General features: G+C 44.3%; 1 protein-coding gene across 5 annotated transcripts in view; it reads left to right on the forward strand.

Annotated features, from left to right (window-relative positions):
- The window catches only part of RHOA (ras homolog family member A), a 63,951-nt gene that overhangs the window by 30,730 nt on the left and 11,354 nt on the right, over positions 1-21,867 (forward strand). For 3 of the 5 annotated variants that reach the window (XM_048856840.2, XM_048856839.2, XM_075130653.1), the window contains 2 exons: positions 11,065-11,222; positions 20,703-20,823. In XM_048856840.2, the coding sequence (XP_048712797.1) occupies positions 11,067-11,222; positions 20,703-20,823 (277 nt within the window). In that variant the 5' untranslated portion in view covers positions 11,065-11,066. Of the gene's footprint in view, positions 1-11,064; positions 11,223-18,950; positions 18,972-20,702; positions 20,824-21,867 lie in introns of those variants that run through there. The other 2 variants (XM_075130654.1, XM_048856843.2) reach the window with 2 other exon arrangements.

Consider the following 21,867-nt stretch of genomic DNA (forward strand, 5'->3'; position numbering starts at 1 on the left):
GGTTCTGATCACAAATTTATCTATGGTGGTTTCTGGATGATTGAGATTTATTTTATTTTATTTTTTATTTTGCTACAGTTGATATACTGTAGCTCTGTGACATACATGATGTGTCTGTAACACTATAATTGGCAGATAACTCTGAAACTATAGAAAATGATGGTGATCTTGAAGGTGGAATCCTGTATGTTGAGGATGGATTCTCCTAAACAAAGTAAGTCAATGCAGTTATTTATTTACCATACTGCTCATTTAGTATTACTCATTGCATTCACTTACACTCAGTACTACTTTCAAGGTGAAATTGTAAATGGAAAATCTGCCTATTTCAGCTATTTTTATCACAACTGCATCTAAAATGATAGTACCATAGCGTAACAACTACATTTTTTTGTTCAAACATGAAAATTCAAGAAAAGTCCAGAAGGAAGACAGGCAGTCCTTAAAAAAAGAAGTATGAAATAAAAAAGTTTACCATCCTGAAGATCCTGCATGTTCAGATACGTTCCTTCCATCATCTTCAACGCAGCTTCCTCCTGAGAAGTAACACTTCTCATGATGTTGTTTCGTTCGGGCAAGCAGGCCTTGCATTTCTTTGTTGCACTGTTTGCACTTTGCACGCATGCCTGGGGGATAGCTCTGACGAAGTGGATATTCACCCACAAAAGCTTATGCTCCAATACGCGTTAGTCTGTAAGGTGCCACAGGACTCTTTGCCGCTTTTACAGATCCAGACTAACACGGCTACCCTTCTGAGCATTGGCCTGCTAAACCCAGGGTTGTGAGTTCAATCCTTGAGGGGGCCATTTAGGGATCTGGGACAAAAATTGGGGATTGGTCCTGTTTTGAGCCGGGGGTTGAGTAGATGACCTCCTGAGGTCCCTTCCAACCCTGATATTTTATGATTCACTGAAGAGTGCAGGTGCATCCAAATGAATTCTCCTCCGAGATGTAGGATGGAATTCAGGTTGACTATTTTGAGTTATTTATTAAGAACTGGCCTTTCCAGTTTCCATCACAAAATGGATGAAACTCTCACAGCCAAAATAGTCAACATCCGACTAAAAGGAATTGGAGAAGATGTGCTGAATATACTGAAACGTATTTCCGTGGTCTTGAACAAACTGCAGAAAGATTGATTCTGTATTGCTGATGGACGTATTGGACATAAGCTTTCATGGGTGAATATCCACTTCGTCAGATGCATGTCATGAATCCGTCGAAGTGGGTATTCACCCACGAAAGCTTATGCTCCAATACGTGTTAGTCTATAAAGTGCCACAGGACTCTTTGCCGCTTTTACAGATCCAGACTAACACGGCTACCCTTCTGATATATTGCTGATGTCTCTCTTGAAGTTCTTTGCCAAGTTCAACAGCAATGAAGAAGAATACTCAATGACAAAGTTAAATTGCAGGCAATAAAGAAGTGGATGGATCAAGCACTTAACTGCACTTTCTTGCCAATATTTTCAACCCAAAGTACCAAGGTAGATGCTTAAATGCTGAAGAAGGTGCCCCATTGTATTTTCCACTGCATGCATCCAGTGAAGTGAGCTGCAGCTCACAAAAGCTTATGCTCAAATGAATTTGTTAGTCTCTAAGGTGCCACAAGTACTTTTCTTTTTGCGGATACAGACTAACATGGCTACTACTCTGAAACCTGCTTTGACATAGACATCTAATAATCATCCATCAGTCATGCCAACCATACTAAATTTCAGGGCTGGAGGTGAACCATTCAAGCATTACATGTGTGCTGATGATGTTTTAAAGAAATTCACAGTACTGAACTGATGGAAGTCATTAGCTAAAGCTCCTAGAGCCAGAGTTTATTAAAGTGATAAACTACCTTTTGACTACAGTTGTCTCTTCTGCAGGCATAGAGAGAATGTTTTCTTCATTTGGACTAACTGGATAAATCAATTTGGATTGAAAAAGCAAGAAAACTTTTCTCCCTTCCAATCTGTGAATAAAAATGAGGGAGGGGTGAGATCTTACTAATTTTATAAGTTTGAAGGACAGTCTAAATAATTTAGGAGACTGGCTCATTTTCAAGAGACTAAGGTGAGTAAGAACTTACGCACCAGTCACTTTCATTTAGGCATATTTGAAAACTTTCCCAGGCTGACCTGAAATCTGTTTAATTCACTGACTACAGTTAATCCTTCTGTTTAATAAATCACTTATTAAATTGCCATCAAATGAGCACAGGCAGCCAGACATCCAAGGCTGAGCCTCAGCCATGAAGGGTCTCCAGAGGATGTGGAGAGCAAAAGAAAGTGAAATTATATACAAAAATACAGATTTATCAAACCTGTGTACTTCCAATCCTCTCATATGGATCAGAAACATGGATGTTGCTTAAACAAGACATCAGGATGCTGGAGGCATTTCATATGCCTTGCCAGCAGTGACTGCTGGGCATAAAGTGGTTTGATTTTAATTGGGATGAATTACTAAGAACTGACCTTGAGAGGATTGTCATCATCAATCACTGCTTGTTGGCACCTTTTTAGTCATATAACCTGCATCGGAGATAAAGTCCCACACACATGGAACCCTGAAGATCAGGGTTGAGGTCAGAAAGGGACGTTGCCTGGCCGTGGACTGGTGGCAGCCACATGGCCATCCATGATTGACCTGGCTGTACCAGATCAGTAGTAACCCTGTGGAGCTTTTAGTTGCTTAAAATAAAGCCATACAAGGTGGCCATGGACATTCAGCAGTATGGACTCTTGCTGTCTGAGGGTGGTGGTGGTGGTGAATAAATCATATAGTTGTACTTGTGAAGCACTCTTTTGATAGAGAAGTTTATGTATCCAAAACATTTAAACAAAACAACCCAAATAAAAATAAATTTTTATTTGTTGGTGTGTGTGTGTGTGTGTGTGTGTGTGTTTAAATTCAGGTTGCCATTCTAATGCAGCTTGACATGAATCACAAGCAAAAAAAAAGTTAACTAGTAAATACGATATCATTCACCATTTTCTAATGTACTAAAAATGTACAATTAATAAGAATCTGTAAATATTAAGCTATATAACTGCTTAAATAAATGGAGGATAGGTCCATCAGTGGCTATTAGCCAGGATGGGCAGGAATGGTGTCCCTAGCCTCTGTTTGCCAGAAGCTGGAAATGAGTGACACGGGATGGATCACTTGATGATTACCTGTTCTGTTCATTCCCTCTGGGGCACCTGGCACTGGCCACTCTTGGAAGATAGCATATTGGGCTAGATAGACCTTTGGTCTGACCCAGTAGGGCCATTCTTATGTTCTTACCTTTTCTTTCCATTTTACTCAACTTTTCCATTTTGTACTTGTAATTTTCTATTTTGTTTAAATCAAAGCTTTCCACTTGATGATTTCAGTCAATCCACCCTGACTCTGGGGGGAATGCTTTTGTGCTACTTTGGACAGATCAGTTCAGCTATTCCTTCCCTCACATCGTACTACTGCCTTGGGTTCTATGGAAGATGCAGTTGGATAGGGCATGAGTCATCCTTATCACCCCCAAATGGCCCAGACAGTTCTGGTTTCCAGCTTTCCTACAGATGTCATCCCCTCCACCTTTTTAAACAGTAAGTTCTTCCCTGATCTCTTGACTCAGCAGAATGGCATAGTCCGGCATCCCAACCCAAATGTGCTTCATCTCACGGCTTGGTTCCTATTCTGAAGCCATGCAAACCATTCTTAATATCACAGAAGACTCCAACAAGAAATGTTACTTAGCCAAGTAGAAAGGTTTCTATGTCTGGGTCCAGCCAATTCAGATCTTAGACAGTGGATATTTCTACTATTGTAGACTGTCTTCTTACTCTAAAGACGATGGGCCTTTCCCTTAGCTGGCTACAGGTTCACCTGGTGGCCATCAGTGTATGTCACCTGCCATCAGACAGTTACTCCATCTTTAATGCCAGAAGTTTGTGAAGGGACTGGAGATCAAGCCTGCCCTGTCCTGTTGATGGCCTTCTGTGACAAGATAACTGGTTCTGTGGATGTGTTGTTCCTTGACTTTAGCAAAGCTTTTGACACGGTCTCCCACAGTATTCTTGCCAGCAAGTTAAAGAAGTATGGGCTGGATGAATAGACTATAAGGTGGATAGAAAGCTGGCTAGATTGTCAGGCTCAACGGGTAGTGATCAATGGCTCCATGTCTAGTTGGCAGCCGGTATCAAGTGGAGTGCCCCAAAGGTCAGTCCTGGGGCTGGTTTTGTTCAATATCTTCATAAATGATCTGGAGGATTGTGTGGATTGCACCCTCAGCAAGTTTGCAGATGACGCTAAACTGGGAGGAGAGGTAGATACGCTGGAGGGTAGGGATAGGATACAGAGGGACCTAGACAAATTGGAGGATTGGGCCAAAAGAAATCTGATGAGGTTCAACAAGGACAAGTGCAGAGTCCTGCACTTAGGACGGAAGAATCCAATGCACCGCTACAGACTAAGGACCGAATGGCTCGGCAGCAGTTCTGCAGAAAAGGATCTAGGGGTTACAGTGCCCTGGCTGGGATGATTTAACTGGGAATTGGTCCTGCTTCGAGCAGGGGGTTGGACTAGATGACCTTCTGGGGTCCCTTCCAACCCTTATATTCTATGATTCTATACAGTGGACGAGAAGCTGGATATGAGTCAACAGTGTGCCCTTGTTGCCAAGAAGGCCAATGGCATTTTGGGATGTATACGTAGGGGCATTGCCAGCAGATCGAGGGACGTGATCATTCCCCTCTATTCGACACTGGTGAGGCCTCATCTGGAGTACTGTGTCCAGTTTTGGGCCCCACACTACAAGAAGGATGTGGAAAAATTGGAAAGAGTCCAGTGGAGGGCAACAAAAATGATTAGGGGACTGGAACACATGACTTATGAGGAGAGGCTGAGGGAACTGGGGATGTTTAGTCTACGGAAGAGAAGAATGAGGGGGATTTGATAGCTGCTTTCAACTACCTGAAAGGGGGTTCCAAAGAGGATGGATCTAGACTGTTCTTAGTGGTAGCAGATGACAGAACAAGGAGTAATGGTCTCAAGTTGCAGTGGGGGAGATTTAGGTTGGATATTAGGAAAAACTTTTTCACTAGGAGGGTGGTGAAACACTGGAATGTGTTACCTAGGGAGGTGGTGGAATCTCCTTCCTTAAAAGTTTTTAAGGTCAGGCTTGACAAAGCCCTGGCTGGGATGATTTAATTGGGGATCAGTCCTGCTTTGAGCAGGGGGTTGGACTAGATGACCTCCTGAGGTCCCTTCCAACCCTGATAATCTATGATTCTATGGGGCTGGAGATCAAGTCAACCGTGGTGAGAGGGGCAGGAGCTGGAGAGCGAGGCCACCCCACACAGAAGTGGCTCCTGTCCTGGGGGCTGGGCCTAGCTCTCTGCTCTTGGCATTGTGACCTTGGGGTCTCACTGTCTCAGGGTTCTTTGTTTAGTCTCCTCTGTGTGAACAAGCATCAGAGGAAGGATGAGGCTCATGAATCTCCATTCTAGGTTCTGGAAGGAAATGTGCTCTAGTGGTCACAGTTCCTCCCCCCCTCCCTTTCCCTCCAGCCTTTTCCAGTTTTCCCCTCAACTCTTCCCCTACGCTTCTAGTTCCAGTGTCCAACCCCAGGGCTCCTCATTCAGTCTCTTCCCCCTACCTATCACCTTTCTCTCCTCTCTTCCCCCTCCCTTGCCCCCCCCCCCATCTTGTCCTCTCTATATCTTAGTGAGGCCACTTCCTGCTCCATGCTGCTTGGGAGCCTGCAGAGAGAGCTTTGAGAGCACAGAAAAAGTAGTCTCCTTGCTCTCAGTTCTGGCATCCAGCAGGGTGTAGGAGCTGGGAAAAGCAATTGCAGGGAAAGTCCTGCTGGGCCCCTGCATGCTTGGGCTGGAGCATGCTCCATGAACTCTTGGGAGAATTTAGCTGCAAAACTCTAACAAAAGTCTCCAAGGAGGTGGGACCTCAGATTTTTCAAAGGTTTATAATTTGGCAAAATTTGCTTCTTTTTTTCTTCCTTTTTTTACCCCTTCCCATGGGCACAGCAAAAGGCACAATGGCTATCCCCACAAGCAAAATACCAAGTCCCTGTTCCAAAGCTTCTCAACAAAATGATTGTCAGAATTTTTGGGTGATTTTTTTTTCCTCCCCCGATTTCAGAAACAGCTGAAACATTTTGTGGAAATTTTTCCCAAAAATCAATCTGAGGCAGACAGCTGGTGTGGAAAAACTTCAGTCTAGAAGGTTAAAATATGGCAAAGTTATAAGCAACTAAAACCAAGGTCTTACAATGGGAAATGTTGGGCAACCTTAAGTCTAAGTAGTACTACCTGTTCCACCTACAAATAAATGTCCCTGTTTTGGGGTAACTGCATCTCTGATCTTTAGACATGACAAATCCTGCATCTTGGCATGGGATTAGACTAGATGACCTTTGCAGTCCCTTCTAACCCTCTGATTCTATGACCCACTCCATGGTCTGCTCAAGAGAGACCCCCTTTGGTTTCAGGCTTCTGGCTGTCACCTGTCAGTCACCAGGGACACAGATCCTCTTCCCCCAGACCGAGGATTTAAGCTGCAGTCTCCCTGCAATTCCCAGAAGTTCAAGAAGCAAGTACAGTACTATGTTAAATGTAAACTACCCAAAAAAATCAAGGGAAATCAGGATTTTTATTCTGCATGGTAGTTTCAAAACTGTATTAAGTCAATGTTGTTAACTTTTGAAAGAACATAACGGTTTGCTGAGCGTTACAAATATTTCAGAGTTATGAGCAACCTCCCTTCCCAAGGAGTTCGTAACTCTGGGGTACATTTATTTTACATTATCTCTGATTTTTTTTTTTTTTTTGGTCCTATTTTAAAACAATCCAAGGTCTAAACACATACTGAGCTTACCTTGAGCCCTTCAGACCCTTCGAGTTGGGTTTGCCCCCTTGGTTACAGGTTCAAGTTGGGTTTTTTAATCAAACCTGAGGTGCTGTAGTCAGCTTATGCTGACACTTTATACAGTTGTGGAGCCTTTGTTTCCCGGGCTTCCTGAAGCAGGTAAAAGAAGTCAATACTCCTTTGATGGAGGAGGAGCAGGGGGCCAAAATTCTGATGGTGGGTGTCTGTATGGCCAGTTTTGGTATTTTGTGTGAATCACGCCCTTGTGATTCCAGGTTCTCCAGGAAGTCCAGCCAGTGAGCCAGGAACACACACATGCATATATAATTTATTGATTGAAAGGTCTGTGGATAGTCTGTGGGCCCATGTCGACTAGTATGTCTCAGTACACTAATCTTTCAAGTTTTCAGGCTTCCAAGGTCTGGCTTACAAAAATGCAGGTAACCTCTATAATGTGGATGCAGTAGTCTCAAAGATATATGCCTTTGTTCATCATGTCTGTCACAAAATGGTCAGAGGATGTGTCCAGTGCCAAGGCTCCTTATGTGGGTGCTGTAATAATGCCATCACCGCTAGAGAAGCTGGCCTTGGCAGTGTGGAAGCAACAGGAGCTGGACCAATACCAGTAAGGGCTGAAAAAAGATTTTTACAGCTGAGTGCTTCCAATTTTAATAAACATCCATCCTAAGGCCTATCCGTTGTCTGCACAAAGAGCAAAGACCAGGTGTACTCCTATCCCATCCCCTGGCCGTAGGTGGGTGAGAGATTCCTGTTCTCTGGGGTACCATTAAGTGCAGCACCATCTTTGTCATTTTGTTAGCAAACAACACAGTTTCATCCTGTTGCCTGGCTGGGGAAACTCTCTCTCTCCCCATTGTGCATGTGTTCTCCAGTGCTGTAAACAGGGACTGATGCAGCTCTGTGACTTGGGTCTTGTCCCACTCACTGTTAGACCTCCACCCCTGAAGCATCGTGAAGCCATATCATGGGCTGGGTTAACTGCCATTAGGAATTGAAATCCATTAGGGCTCTCCATGCCATAGTGGAATTCTATTCCCACAATTGACTGTCCAGGATCAGCTCTAATGCCTCTGCTATATTACAGATACAGCTAACAAATTCCATCCAAAGGTCTCCACAAAGGGTTCAGAAATTGTCCACAATCTTTCCAGAATCTTGAAACTTGCATGTTAAGGACAGGCCTAAAACATGGCTCATCTGGAAACTGAATTAGGGGGATGGCGAGGAAAAGCAAACACACTGTTCTGAGACATATGTTTAGGATGGGAAATGTCAGTTTTTTCCATTCTCCTAGCATATTCACTTTGCTTTTTTTACAAGCATGTTTTGAGTAGGCATGGTCTTGGGAATACCTCCGTGCACACAAGAAATACCCTCCAGCTAAGCAGAGATATTGGTGTGGTAACTTTCAGCTAACAGGAACCACTTTGTTGTATCCTCCTGTGACTTTAGGGAGTTATTGAGCAAACTGTGTCTTAAAGCTCGTGTGATAACTTCTAAAGACCTTGGACTGAGTTAAGGAAATGTCATCATTGAATCCCTTCCATGGAAACTAATCATCTGATTCATGCTTTGCAGGGTGAGCCTGGTGTGGGTTTCCTTTCCACTAAATGAAGCTGCCAAGCTAGCTTATTTTAAAAGAACCCTATGTAATTGCAGAGGGGAGGGGGAGAGGGAGAGTGACTCATTATAAAAATGGAACAAAATAGTAAGCCTGTTATGCTCCATTGCTGTAGAAAATCTTTTCTAAGAAATGCATAGGTTCCATATAAAGCCCCAGAAAAACCAGTCTTTTAATTCACAGAATGTTTTTCACAGAATGTTCTATCCCAGTTGCTGTAAAAACCCCTCAAAGTGCAAGCCATAGGTGACATCGTTCTGGATGCTTTGCTTCAGGATTTGTTGGCCTTAGTTAATAAAAAAGTATCCAGCACATTTAAGGTAGTTTTTATATATGTACATTTATTAAAACATGTTTTGCAGTTAAAGCTAAGGAAGTATTAAATTTAGTTGTTAATGTAGTGTGAATTGTACTCATTGTTTCTGGTCATCTGTCTTTCAAGTTTTTCAAATTCATAGATCACCTTCTCTCCCACTTCATTTTTATGCATAGATTAGAAAAAGAAAATAAGCTCTTTCTTTTTCAACTCCCAATTGATATCTCACCTGTGAACAAGCTAGTCATTGAACTGAACTAGTTGAATAAACTGGAATAAAGGAATATCATCTCTGCACCTGCAGAAGAGGCTACTGTTGGTCATACTTCAAAAAGCTTTGGTTCCAAGCAGTTAGCTAGTTACTTCTACTAGTTCAGTGGTTTGAATTTCTTTAAATCTTTGGCAGTAAACCTATAAACCTGGCCAGGCGCCTTCGCACCATAACGGATCTTGTGATCATTGGGCAGTTCACTCAAGGTCTGCTGTGCCAAAAATAAAAAACAAAAGGGTTAAACATTTTTAAATAAACAAGTTGTTAACCATAATAAGGCAAATTTTTAGTAAAAATGTTAAATAAAAAGGTTTCTGTCATGTTAGATCATGATTCCTACAGAGGACAGCTTGCTTATTTACCAGATCAGTAGTCGGGGTCACCAGTGTTAAGTGTTTGGCTGCGTGTGTGTGTTCTCCCTGTGTGCTGTCCCAGCTCTGCGCAGACAGCCAGCACAGCAGATCTCGAGTGAGCCACCCAATGACCACAAGATCCTTTAAGGTGCAAAGGCACCCAGCCAGGTTTATTGTCAACAAAGCACAGTAATAGTACCTGGATACTAAGGCATGTATGCCTGTGACAATGGACGCAGCTCAGTGAATGGTGGGACCTTTTTATTCCTCCCTCAGCTGGACAAAGATACTCCCTCTGAGATACGTCTTTATACCCTGATATAAACAAGTTAGTAGTGCCTCTGACAGAGTTACTGGCGCCTGATGTGGCTAGTTATAACCCATTACCTTGTACATGTTGGTTTGATCAAAACATCTCTATTACGTATGGTCATCCTGACTTTAACCCCTTTTAAAAGAGAATGTGTTCCTGTTACCTTTAGGGACTGTTTGTATATCATTCTTGGTATGGGGTGTTCTGGTACCACCCTTTGGAAATGTGTTTTTGTGCGTAGCACTTCTTAGGAATGTGTGTGTTTGCAATATCAGCCCTGTTCTTGCCAGATTCGGTAAGCAGGGCCTGCCTGATACCAGGCCTCTAATACAAGGGCTTCTGTCTCTGACTGTCTTGCTACTACAGGGATGAGTGTCTTTGAAACTGGCTGTGCAAGGAGATGATTGCTTTCAAGAGCCCATATAGCATATTAATGGAGCTTACTGCTTTAGGAATCTGTCCACTGCACTGTGATCATTCCATCAGTTCTCTTCCTGCATATCAGGAAAGTACTCAATCTACATGGGTAGTCCTGGATGTCAGGAAGGAGTGGAAAGCCTCTGGTACTTTTGTAGTTAAAAATACATATTCTGTTGGCTCAGCATGGCAGGGGTATAGCTCTGGCCATCACTTTAACAGAATATTTGTGTAGACATTGATTGGCATTCCCAAAGAGGAACTTTCTCTGAGAAAGCAAAAGATTTAGAAAGGAGCCAGAGGATACTACTTGCACTCTTTTGCTTCCCCTGTCTTGAGTCTACAAGACACACAAAGAACTATTAAGCACTGCTGCATGAAACTATTGGTCTCCCCTCCTCCTTTACCCTGTGATTTACTATGGGAAACAGACAATCACATGTGTTCTTGGGTACCAGATATCCCAGGAGAATTGTCCTGTTCCTCTGGATTCAGTAGGCTTCCAAGCATTTTCCTTAGTTTTTCAGCCACTTTCTACATTAGAAATGTATCCACTTGTGTTCTAACAATGATTTGATTTGTTTATCTGGCCTAGATACCTGATTCCCCACTTCACATCTGGTTCTGTTTCTCCCTCTTCCAAGTCCACGTAGTCCTTTGCCCCACCGTGCAGCATGTTTCCTTAGGGTTGTGAGGTTTTAAGAGGAAGGTGAATTGGTCAAAACTGATGCCATACACAGCAGTCTTAACAAACAAGTGTACCACTTTTCAAAGTTCTTGCTGATTGGGGACATCGAGATAATCGGTCACTCAGTTTCTAGCATCTGTATTATATAATAGACAAACATTTCTGTTATATTTGTCAAGCCCCGTTTGTTTGTTTGTTTTCTAGCTATGGCAGCCATTCGGAAAAAGCTGGTTATAGTGGGCGATGGTGCCTGTGGAAAGACCTGTCTGCTGATTGTATTTAGCAAAGACCAGTTCCCTGAAGTTTATGTTCCCACAGTGTTTGAAAATTATGTAGCAGATATTGAAGTGGATGGAAAGCAGGTAGGTACACATTTCTGCAACAGTTAAACATCACCTGTGTATGTGAAACCTCTAGAGAGATGTATGTCCTTATAGGACCTAAAACGTGTTTGCAACACGTTTGGGGAGAAAGATGTCTTATGAGTGGTGATGTGCCTATAGCTGGCTTTTCGTCAGCAAAATCCCACCAGCTGTCTTTGAGTTGAGAAGGTTATAAAAAATGCAGTTGTCCAGGTTATGATCTTGTTGCAGTAACTTATTTTTCTGGCAGTGGTGGGTGGAATAATGCACGGATGTCTTCTTGTGAAGAGAAGAGAGTGGGTGGCAGCATTTCTGGATAGGTTAGTTGGTTCACTATTTTAGCAGTTCCACTGGTCATAATTTTGCAAACATTATGGTTCCTCTTCATGGGCCTATATATATATTTCCACTTGTGGGAGTTACCTTTTGGGGTAAGTTTGCAAAACAATGTCTGGGGTTTAGCATGCGAGTGCCTTCTGGCAGCACTGACATCAGCCACCCTAGTCTCCATCAAACAGAATGCATCCTCTAGCTGCCTCTGCTCCTTCTCCATCACCACCAGTAGTGAGAGGGGCCCTCTCTGGTGTCCAAGTTGACTAAGACAACTTTGATAAATAGCTAATAAGGATAGTCTAATTAAGAAGCTCAGAAAATAATTTTAAGTATGCCTCCCGAGCTTTTACCTCTGGGCCCTAAGGCTCTCCCAAGCAAGGGCAAACGTGCCTGGCCCTGATCCCAAAATGGGGTTTCAAAAGGTGTGCCTCTTTCCAGACCACAATCTGATATGCATGTACATTGCCATCTGTGTCTGGGCAACACATCTCGGTGTGTGATAAGTGGCACTTTCACTTCTGGAACCAACAGGGGTAGATCTCAGGCCCACCTGGCTGCCTAAAGCCTTCAACCAAAGCAACATAGGGCCCTGTTCTGGCACTTAGACCAGACAGAACCAGATTCAGTGCCGAGGTCTTTACCTGTGTCACCCAAGAACACTATTTCCTCAGCTCCAGAACCACCCACCATAAAGGTCTTGACACAGGATCCATCTAGCCCCAGTGGCTGCAGTCAAAGCCATCAAGCCTCAGCTGGCACCAACACAGGAGGCTTCCTCCTGCACATCAAGCATTCAGTAATCTAAGCTGGTTATGCTGCCAGCGGCACCAACTACACGGAACCCCTTCTCCAGCTCAGGCAGATTTCTGCTCCAGGCTCATGCACAGACCATCTCTGCATTGGAAAAGGAGTGCCACCAGTGCAAAAGGACAGAGAAAACACGTTATCGAGGAGGGAGGACATAGAAAGAACAAATAGCACCTTCTGTTCTAACACAGGTCCCCAGTGAGAGAGCGTGTGCAAAAGAACAGCCCCCAGCATCAGCCAGAACAACAAGGCCATCTTCCAGCGCCAGATACATTCATGCCTGTGCCCTGAAGAATATTGCTACTGAGGATTCCTTGAATGCTGTCAATACTTGCTAGTCAGAGATCTGGCCCACCAGTTAGAATCCTAGCCTCTCCAATGCATTATTCCTCATCCAGCCCAAAATCTTCAGCTAGCCCCTGGCTGGGTTTATTCCACTCTAAGGTTGACATGGAGCACCTTTGAATTGGAGAGTCCCTTTTGGCAACCTCGCACTGGGACTCATGACCATTCACTTCCCCACAGGCATGGGGTCCTGAAAAGACTTTATACAAGGCTTGCTTCAGTTAATAATGTGGCCCTCTATGCAGGATTCAGTGAAGACCTTGTTGAATGAAGCAATATTTCCACTTTCCAGGTCACTATAGTATACAACTCCAGAAGGGTTTCCATTGATTCCAGCAACAGTGGCCATCACCAGCACTAATGCTATCAGCACCAGGTCCTTGGCATCTATCTGACTACCACTCCCTGATGCTCAAGATCATAAGATGGGCCAGTTGATTGGGATGGCGATGATCCACAGGAACCAGATAAGTCCCCTATTGGGAATATTACAGATGCCACTTCCCTAGACAATCGGATTGGAACAGCCACGTGCCCACTGACAAATACAAACAGTTCCTGAAACTTTTAGGTATGATGGTTTGTATGCTTCAGTTATAGCCTGGGATCACAGCACCAGAAACATTCCTTATTTGACATTTTACAAAGAGATAACTGCCTGACTTCCCAATAGTGGTCTGTTGAACACAGTCAAGGATATGGCTTTCATCTGTCTCCTCTTCCACCTGTTGTAAAGAAAGTAGATAGGATGTACCCCATCCCCTCCAAAGGTCACCAGTTTCTGCAGCAGCACTTGCTTGCCAACTTCCTGGTAGTGTCTGCTGCTCAGGAAAGATGTTGAGGGGCTAGAGCTGCTCATTCAGTCCACATGAGTACAAAAGGATCCTTTTGGATGAAGGTCCTATTCGTTGGGAATCTCTGGGCCTCAGAGTGGTGAATTACCAACCCATAATGGTGGGGTACAGCTACACCATATGGTATACAATGAACCCCATTTTGGACTCTCTCCCCACAGAACAAAAAGAAGCAGACAGAATCCTGGTCAAGTGAGGGCTGGATGTTGGCTCCGCATTCTTTGGGGGCAGCATATTATGCTACAGATACAGGTGCCAGGAAAATGGAGATTTCTGTGAGTGTGAGTGCATGTGTCCTAGCTTAGATATTCAGGGCTAATGCTGTAGTCTAAGTAAAATCGAGGATCTGCCCTTCAAGAAAAGCTGCATATTTTCAGTGACAAATGGATTAGATACTAGGGAAGATCAAGACAACCATAGCTCATTCACTAGGTGTCTTCCAAAGAAGGTTCTCATGCCATGCTTTCTGTGACTAGAGACCGATCCCAGCTTATCCTCAAGATATGTAGCACCAAAGACGATACCAGCCACCTTCCAAACCAAATACTGAGAAATTCCAGTAACACAGTACCAGGATTTCTCATCATACCCCTTTGCAGCATGTAGCATCTGCCTCAAAACAGTGGATTTGAGGGTAGTTTCAAGAGACAAATACCACTCTAACAGCATCTCTTCAGATCTCTGTACCCATCTCCTCTCTTTGGAACTTGTCTCCTCCTCCTGTAGTGGTTGCTACTCCCTTACTTTTGGTCATTGGGTATTGGACACCAATCTGCAATCTTGGCAGTCTATCCAGTTCTGCGCTTCATCCCTTCACCATTGTCTCCTTCCTTCCTCTTTTGGGACCAGTCTCATGAGGGAATCTTCTTATATGAACTGGTATCCCTCCTTGCAAAGGGAGAATAAAATCCCACTTGAATATCGAGGGAATGGATACTATTCTTATTGCATGATATCCAAGAAGGCAAGTAATCTTAAATCCATCCTAGTATGAAGGAACCTGAACAAGTACACTCGCACCTTCAAGTTCAGGATACCCATCTTGAGAGAGAGCGTATCTCATCCCTATCCCATGGAGACTGGTACATAACCCTTGATTTAAAGGAGACATGATACGTGATTTTAGATACTTTCATGTTTCATCAGGAAGAGCCACATCAAATACCTGAGGTGTTCTACATGGGAATTAACTATCCAGTTCAAAATTTTCTCTTTCGGCCTGTCTATAAGCCCCTGGTTATTCGTGTCTAGCAGTGCTGGCCGCCTATCTCAGATGAAGGGGTGTTTATGTATACCAGCACCTGAATGATTGACTAGTAAATGCAAAACCACAGCAAGAACTGGCATTTTGAATATACATGCAACTTGCTCTCTTCTCTAGTACCCCAAATAATCCATGAGAAATTCACAGTCCAACCCATCCATCTTATTGGGGCATTCCTGGATTCAATCCAGGCCAGAGCTTTCCTCTGAGGACAGGTTCCTCAAGATCCAGCAAGCCCTGATCACACTCAGTGCCCAGCCAAATCAGTTGACACCGTTCATTTGAGCCTTTTAAGCCCTATGGCCTCTTTAGCATACGTGACCCCTCAAGCTCACTTTCATATGAGACCCCTGCAATATTGGGTCATAGAACACCACATTCTAAACGTGTAGTTTACAGAGGAAACTTCAGAGGGGTAGCCGTGTTAGTCTGTATCAGTAAAAACGAGGAGTCCTTGTGGCATCTCAGACTAACACATTTATTTGGGCATAAGCTTTTGTGGGATATAACCCATTTCATCTGATTGCTTCTGATGAAGTGGGTTATATCCCACAAAAGCTTATGCCCAAATAAATGTGTTAGTCTCTAAGGTGCCACAAGGACTCCTCATTGTTTTTAGAGGAAACTTGTGATCACTCCTGAAGTCCTGCAATAGCTTTCCTGGTTGGGGCCAGGAAAAAAAATCTTTGTAGGGTGTACAGTCCATCACTTCTGCTCTCACATCCACATTCACCACTGACCCCTCCGCCTCCTCCCCGATGGAAGTCTTGGTTGTGCCCAAAGTTCATGACTTGTGGTATGCCTGAGAATCCAAATGCCACACCAGTGTGATGGGCCCTTAGGGAAACTGATATTGGTTAATAATGGACAACAGCACAACCAGGTTCTCCATCATTAAATAGAGCAAAGAAACTAGATGTGGTGTACAAAGCACCAGATCCATCTGGTTGGTTGAGGAAGAAAATGTGCAAGCAGACTTGTTGAGCAGCAAGATGCCGAATCTATATGAATGATCTCTAAAAATGTCAGTGGTCAGAAAATTTTATCAAATGGGGCCACCCAAAAATTATACCGTTTCACATCAAGGCAAAATACCAAACATCAATTCTGCTGCACCAGAGCAGGAAGAGGCAATACCTCTCTCAGATAAATTTCTTCTGAAGTGGGACCTGTCTCTCCCCTGCACCTGTGATCCCGGGGTCATTAGAATCACAGTGACTGTCTGCTTTTGATTTTTCCTAACCTGTGACCATCCCAATGCTGGTACACAAATTCCTGGACCTCTCTAGGTAGCCACCCTAACCTGCTTGTCTCTGTCTCTAAACCACTTGTCTCAGTGTAGAATACTGCACCCAAATCCCGAGATGCTACATCTCACAGCATGGAGGACAGCCTGGTTAACTAGGGTGGATCACACCTGTTCTTAAATTGCAATCCATCATTCTCATGTCTAGAAAGAGCTCCACTCTCAAATACTACAAACAAAAATGAAAAGATTTTGCATCTAGACCAATGACAAGATTATGCCTCCATCCCAAGTTGGGGTTTTTGCAGATCTGGGTTACTTATTGCATCTTGTAACCCAAGGTCTGGCCTGTTGGGTGCATTTCTTAAGGTTCATGTGGCAGCCATTTCTGCTATTAGCACCATGTCAGAGGCAGACCAATTTTTCCCTCCACCCCAGTCTCCAGATTTCTAAAGGCTTGACTAATGCTTTTCCCCCAACCAAGGAGTGTCCTTCCTCTTGGGATTTAAATCGTGTACTAATTCCTCCTCTTTTCTCCTCCCCCCCCCCCCCCCCATTTTTGAACTTCCTAGATCAGCTTCTTTAAAACATCTTATTTCTAAATACAGCTTTCCTTATTGCCTTCACCTCTGCAAGGAGGGTAAGTGTACTCCAGGCACAGTGACTACACCACCTTACACCATGGCTCAAAGATGGTTATAAGGCCCCATCACGCCTAAGGCGATGGCCAGTTACCGGTAGATCAGCGCTGTTGTGATCAATGCAGTGGCATTGATTTAGTAGGTCTGGCAAAAACCCGTTACATCGATGGCAGAGCGATATCCTGTCAACTCTGGTACTCCAGTTCCCCGAGAAGAGTAAGGCAAGTAGATGGGGTTGTCAACTTTCTAATCGCACAAAACCGAATACCCTTGCCCCACCCCCTGCTCACTACATTCCCCCTCCCTCAGTGGCTTGCTGTCCCCTACCCTCACTCACTTTCACTGGGCTGGGGTTGGGGAGTGGGAGGGGGTGAAGGCTCTAACTGGAGGATGCTGGCTCCGGGGTGGGACTGGCGATGAGGGGTTCAGGGTGTGGGAGGGGGCTCTGCTGGGGTAGAGGATTGAGGTGTGTGTGGGGGGGGGGGAAGGGCTCCATGTGGGGGTGCAGGCTCTGGGGTGGGCCTGGGGACAAGGGGTTTGGAGTGCAGCGGGGGCTCTGGGTTTGGGGGGCTCAGTGTTGGGGTTCAGGCTTACCTCAGGCAGCTTACCCAGCAGGGCTAAGGTAAGCTCCCTGCCTGTCCTGGCACCACACTGCACCCCAGAAGTGGCCAGCAGATCCCGCTCCTAGGCGGTGGGGCTAGGAGGCTCCATGTGCCGCCTCCCCCCACACAGGTGCCACCCCCCACCTTCTGCCCGCAGGCACCCCTCTACCCCCCGCAGCTCCCATTGTCCACGGTTTCTGGCCAGTGGGAGTGTGGAGCAGGTGCTTGGGGCAGGCGCAGCACACAGAGCCCCATGGCCCCCCTGCCTAGAACCTGGACCTGCTGGCTGCTTCCAGGGCACAGCATGGTGCCAGGACAGGTAGGGACTAGCCTGCCTTAGACCTGCAACACTGGCGACCAGACTTTTAATGGCCCGGTTGGCGGTGCTGACCGGAGCTGCCAGGGTCCCTTTTTTCAACCAGATGTTTCGGTCGAAAACTGCGTGCCTGGCAACCCTAAAATTAGGTGGGCGGCGTCTCCCATTGACACAGCACTGGGTAGACACCGTGGTGAGTCAGCCTAAGCTGTGTCAACTTCAGTTACATTTATTCATGTAACTGAAGTAGTATAACTTAGGTCAACTTACTGTGGTAGTGTAGATAAGGCCTAAGCTGGTGTCTGACTTGCACCTCAATCAATACATTTCCCTTGCTGTCTTCTTCCTAAAATGCCATTCCCATCCCACGGAAACACACTTGCACACTGTGTTAAAAGAACTCCTTGGGTTTACCTCAACAGTACAAAATCTATTAAGACAAACTCTGTTTATAGTTCATGAGGGAGACTCCCCTTGGCATCTACCTCTAGACAGATTGTCCCAGTGAATTAAGAGGTGCATAGAATTGTTAAATCATAACTAAAGTACCTGTATCTACAGTCTTAAGAAATTCTGCTGGAGCCACTGCTACAGCTATCGCTTCTTTCAGGCACATTCTTGTTGGAGAGAAAGAGAGGAGCAGCATGGAGTTCAGTGCATACTTTAACCAGGCATTTTTCTTTTGAAATTAAACTGCAATGCGAAATTGGGTAGGACAGTGCTACAGTCCACGTTTATTAGAGCGCTCCTCGCCTGCCTTCTTCCTAAGGGAATGTGACGCTCTGTACCTCGGGGGAACACCTAGCACCCTCGTGTTCATCCTTGTGAAGTGATTGTGTAGTATCCAATGCAAAGTCTGTCATGTCTGGTATCTTCGGAAGGCTCATGATGCACTGAGCATTGTTGTTACATGAAATTATAACCTATAACTACACACAGTAATGTTATGAGGCTGAAAATGTATCCTCATGGCTTAAAATAAGCCTAGGCAAAAACTCTCCAAGAGCAGAGAGGCAGTTCACACCTCATCAGGGCAGGTATGGGACAAGCCCAGCCTCACAGGAACAAAGGATGCTGGCCTATGAAGTAACAAAAGGATCTGTTGAACTCTCGAGTGAGTTATCTCCCTCCTTTCGCCAGTTTGGGATTGCGATGAAGTAATGCTCACCTGACTCTGAAGGGGGGCGCAAAGCCAAGAGGGAAGAAAGAATATGATATAAGGGAGAGACGTTTGCCATGCTCTTCCTCTCTCTTCCACCTACATCTACAGACACCACACCAAGTGACTGAAACACTGATCAAAGGGGAGAGCCTGGCTGATGAGCAACCAGCCAGCCTGTGGTGAGAAGCATCTAAGTTTGTAAGGGCATTGAAAGTGTTAAGATCAGCTTAGAATGCATTTTGCTTTTATTTCATTTGACCAAATCTGACTTGTTATGCTTTGACTTATCACTTAAAATTTATATTTGCAGTTAATAAATGTTTGTTTGTTTTTTTTTACCTGAAGCAGTGCGTTTGGTTTGAAGCATGTCAGAAACTCCCCTTGGGATAACAAGCCTGGTACATATGAATTTCTTTGTTAAATTGACAAACTCATATAAGCTTGCAGCATCCAGCAGGCATAACTGGACACTGCAAGATGGAGGTTCCTAGGGTTGTGTCTGGGACTGGAGATATTGGCTAGTGTCATTCGGTTGCACAATCCAGGGAGCAGCTTACGTGTCAGAGGCTGTTCGTGAACAGCCCAGGAGTGGAGGTTCTCACAGCAGAGCAAAGTAAGGCTGGCTCACAGAGGCAGGGTTTGGAGCGACCTAGCAGATTACCGGTCCAGATAATACCAGAGGGGAACGTCACAGGGAACACTACTCACTAGTGTCCCACAGGTGGGAATGCACAGATGCCCTCAAAGGAGAGAAGGAGCTGAGGTAGCAAAAGGGGATGCACTGTTATATAGACTAGAGCGGCTCCTTCAGCACCACACAAAGGCACTCATGCACCCACCCCCCCAGCAGACGCTGCTTTAGAAGAGGGTTCCGGGTGTTGTCCACCAGGAGCCTGCTCCCACAAATGTGAATGCACAAAGGGGACACACAGAACAAGTTACTGGTAAGTAACTTCTCATTTTGAACCCAGTTCTGCCCTCTGTTACATTAGTGCAAACTTCCTGGAAATCTATGGCAGATGCACCCTATAATTGAGAGTAGCATTTGAGCTGTTTTCATAAGTTAAACAATTGACAGTTGCTTGGCATTCAAGCATATTGATGTTTGGAGTCCAGTTGCTGCCTGTCTCACTTAATCAGAGCTGCTTGAAAAGTTTCTCAATGGTTTTTTTTTGTGTGTTTTGGGTTCATCCATTTAGTATTTGCCGTTTTTACAAATTTATTATTGTAGGTACTTAGTATAGCTTGTAGTTTTCTAGTTTTTTTTTTTCCCCAAAAAAAATTCTGTGCTGTAGTTCTCCTAGTTCTGCCCCAAATTGAGATCTTAAAAGATGACTTCATTTATTCATCCCTTAGGAATAATGGGTGTTGCACACAAGAAAGATCAGCAAATTGCGGGTTTAAGTTTCTACTATCGTGGTGGAAGTTGAGTAAAACTACACGGAAATGAGTGGCCCTGTGACATTTTTCTCTCTTAGTTGGGGTGTGGGGTGAATTTTTTAATCTGACCAAGTTTCTGAAAAGCAAGTGCATGTATATTCCTGTTTTACTGAAAATGTGACCTCTTAGATCGTTTACAGAGTAGTTTCCCAGCCTCAGAGAACTATTTTTAGGCTATTATATCCCTTCAGTTGATCCATCTTGCTTTTCTTTCTGGTAGCTCCCACTCTTCAGAAGTGTAGGGATGACCACTGATTATAATGGAAAATCTTGTCGATGTGTTAAATTGATTTTTGGACGCAGGGAATAGACAACGCCTCATTTTCCATTTGTGAAAGTGGAGTACACTGTGTTCCCTCCTGTTGAGTCATGTTCACTGAAATCCACTCTCTAGTTTGCTTGGACTACTCACACTTGAATCAGATTTCCCCTTCATGATTTTGGCTAACTGCCTTAATTCTTTTCCGTAGGTTGAGTTGGCCCTGTGGGATACTGCAGGACAAGAAGATTATGATCGACTTAGGCCTCTGTCATATCCAGACACCGATGTTATACTTATGTGTTTTTCAATTGATAGTCCTGATAGTTTAGGTAAGTGAGACTTGAATCCAAACCATGTTTCCTGTATCCCTAGGAGACTGTGTTGTGGAGCCTTTAATTCATTTATCCATGGTTTAATATTGAGTGGCAATTCTGGTTTCTACTAACCACACTTTTATATACATTGCAATGGTAGCTTCAATATTTTGTGTAATGAATCTTTGTTCTTTGAGTAGTGTCCCTGTGGGTGCTCCACTTCCAGTGCATGTGCACCCCATTTGCCTTTGATCAGAGACTTTCAGTAGCAGTGCCCATTCAACCAATGCATGCGCCCTACACCTCCTTGTGCTTCCTGCTGAGGATATATAGGGTTGTGCAGGCAAACTGCCCTCAATGCCTTCTCAATCGCCTCCAACTGAGACAGAACATCTAGCATGCCTACTTTACTGTTTGGTTAAGTTTGCCATTTTTATTTCTAGTTTAGCATTTTATTGAAGTTTAGCTTATTTAGTATCAGAGGGGTAGCCATGTTTTTGTAAGGTAACTCCCTTCTGTTCATGTGTCAGTATTTTTATGCCTGCATCTGTAATTTTCACTCCATGCATCTGAAGAAGTGGGGTTTTTTACCCACGAAAGCTTATGCCCAAATAAATCTATTAGTCTTTAAGGTGTCACCAGACTCCTCGTAGTTTAATTAGTGTAGTTTTCCATTTCTATTTCATTTATTTTTGAGGGTCTTTATTTCCCTTACACACCCCCTAGGAGTCCTTTTCCTCCATTGTGGGGGTACGCCAGGATGACCAAACGCTGCCTCACTTGCTGGGATGCTATTCCCGTTAAAAATGGACATTCCAAGTGCAGTCACTGCTCAGAGGAAATGTGCATCCCTGAGAATTGCAATTTTTGTGCAACCTTTAAGAGCAAGGTTAGAAAAAACAGGAGATAAAACTTGAACTCCTCATAGAATCATAGAATATTAGGGTTGGAAGGGACCTCAGGAGGTCATCTAGTCCAACCCCCTGCTCAAAGCAGGACTGATCCCTGATTAAATCATCCCAGCTAAGGCTTTGTCAAGCCTGACCTTAAAAACTTCTA

This window comes from Caretta caretta, chromosome 7 (genome assembly GCF_965140235.1).
Source record: "Caretta caretta isolate rCarCar2 chromosome 7, rCarCar1.hap1, whole genome shotgun sequence".
Lineage (NCBI taxonomy): Eukaryota > Metazoa > Chordata > Testudines > Cheloniidae > Caretta > Caretta caretta.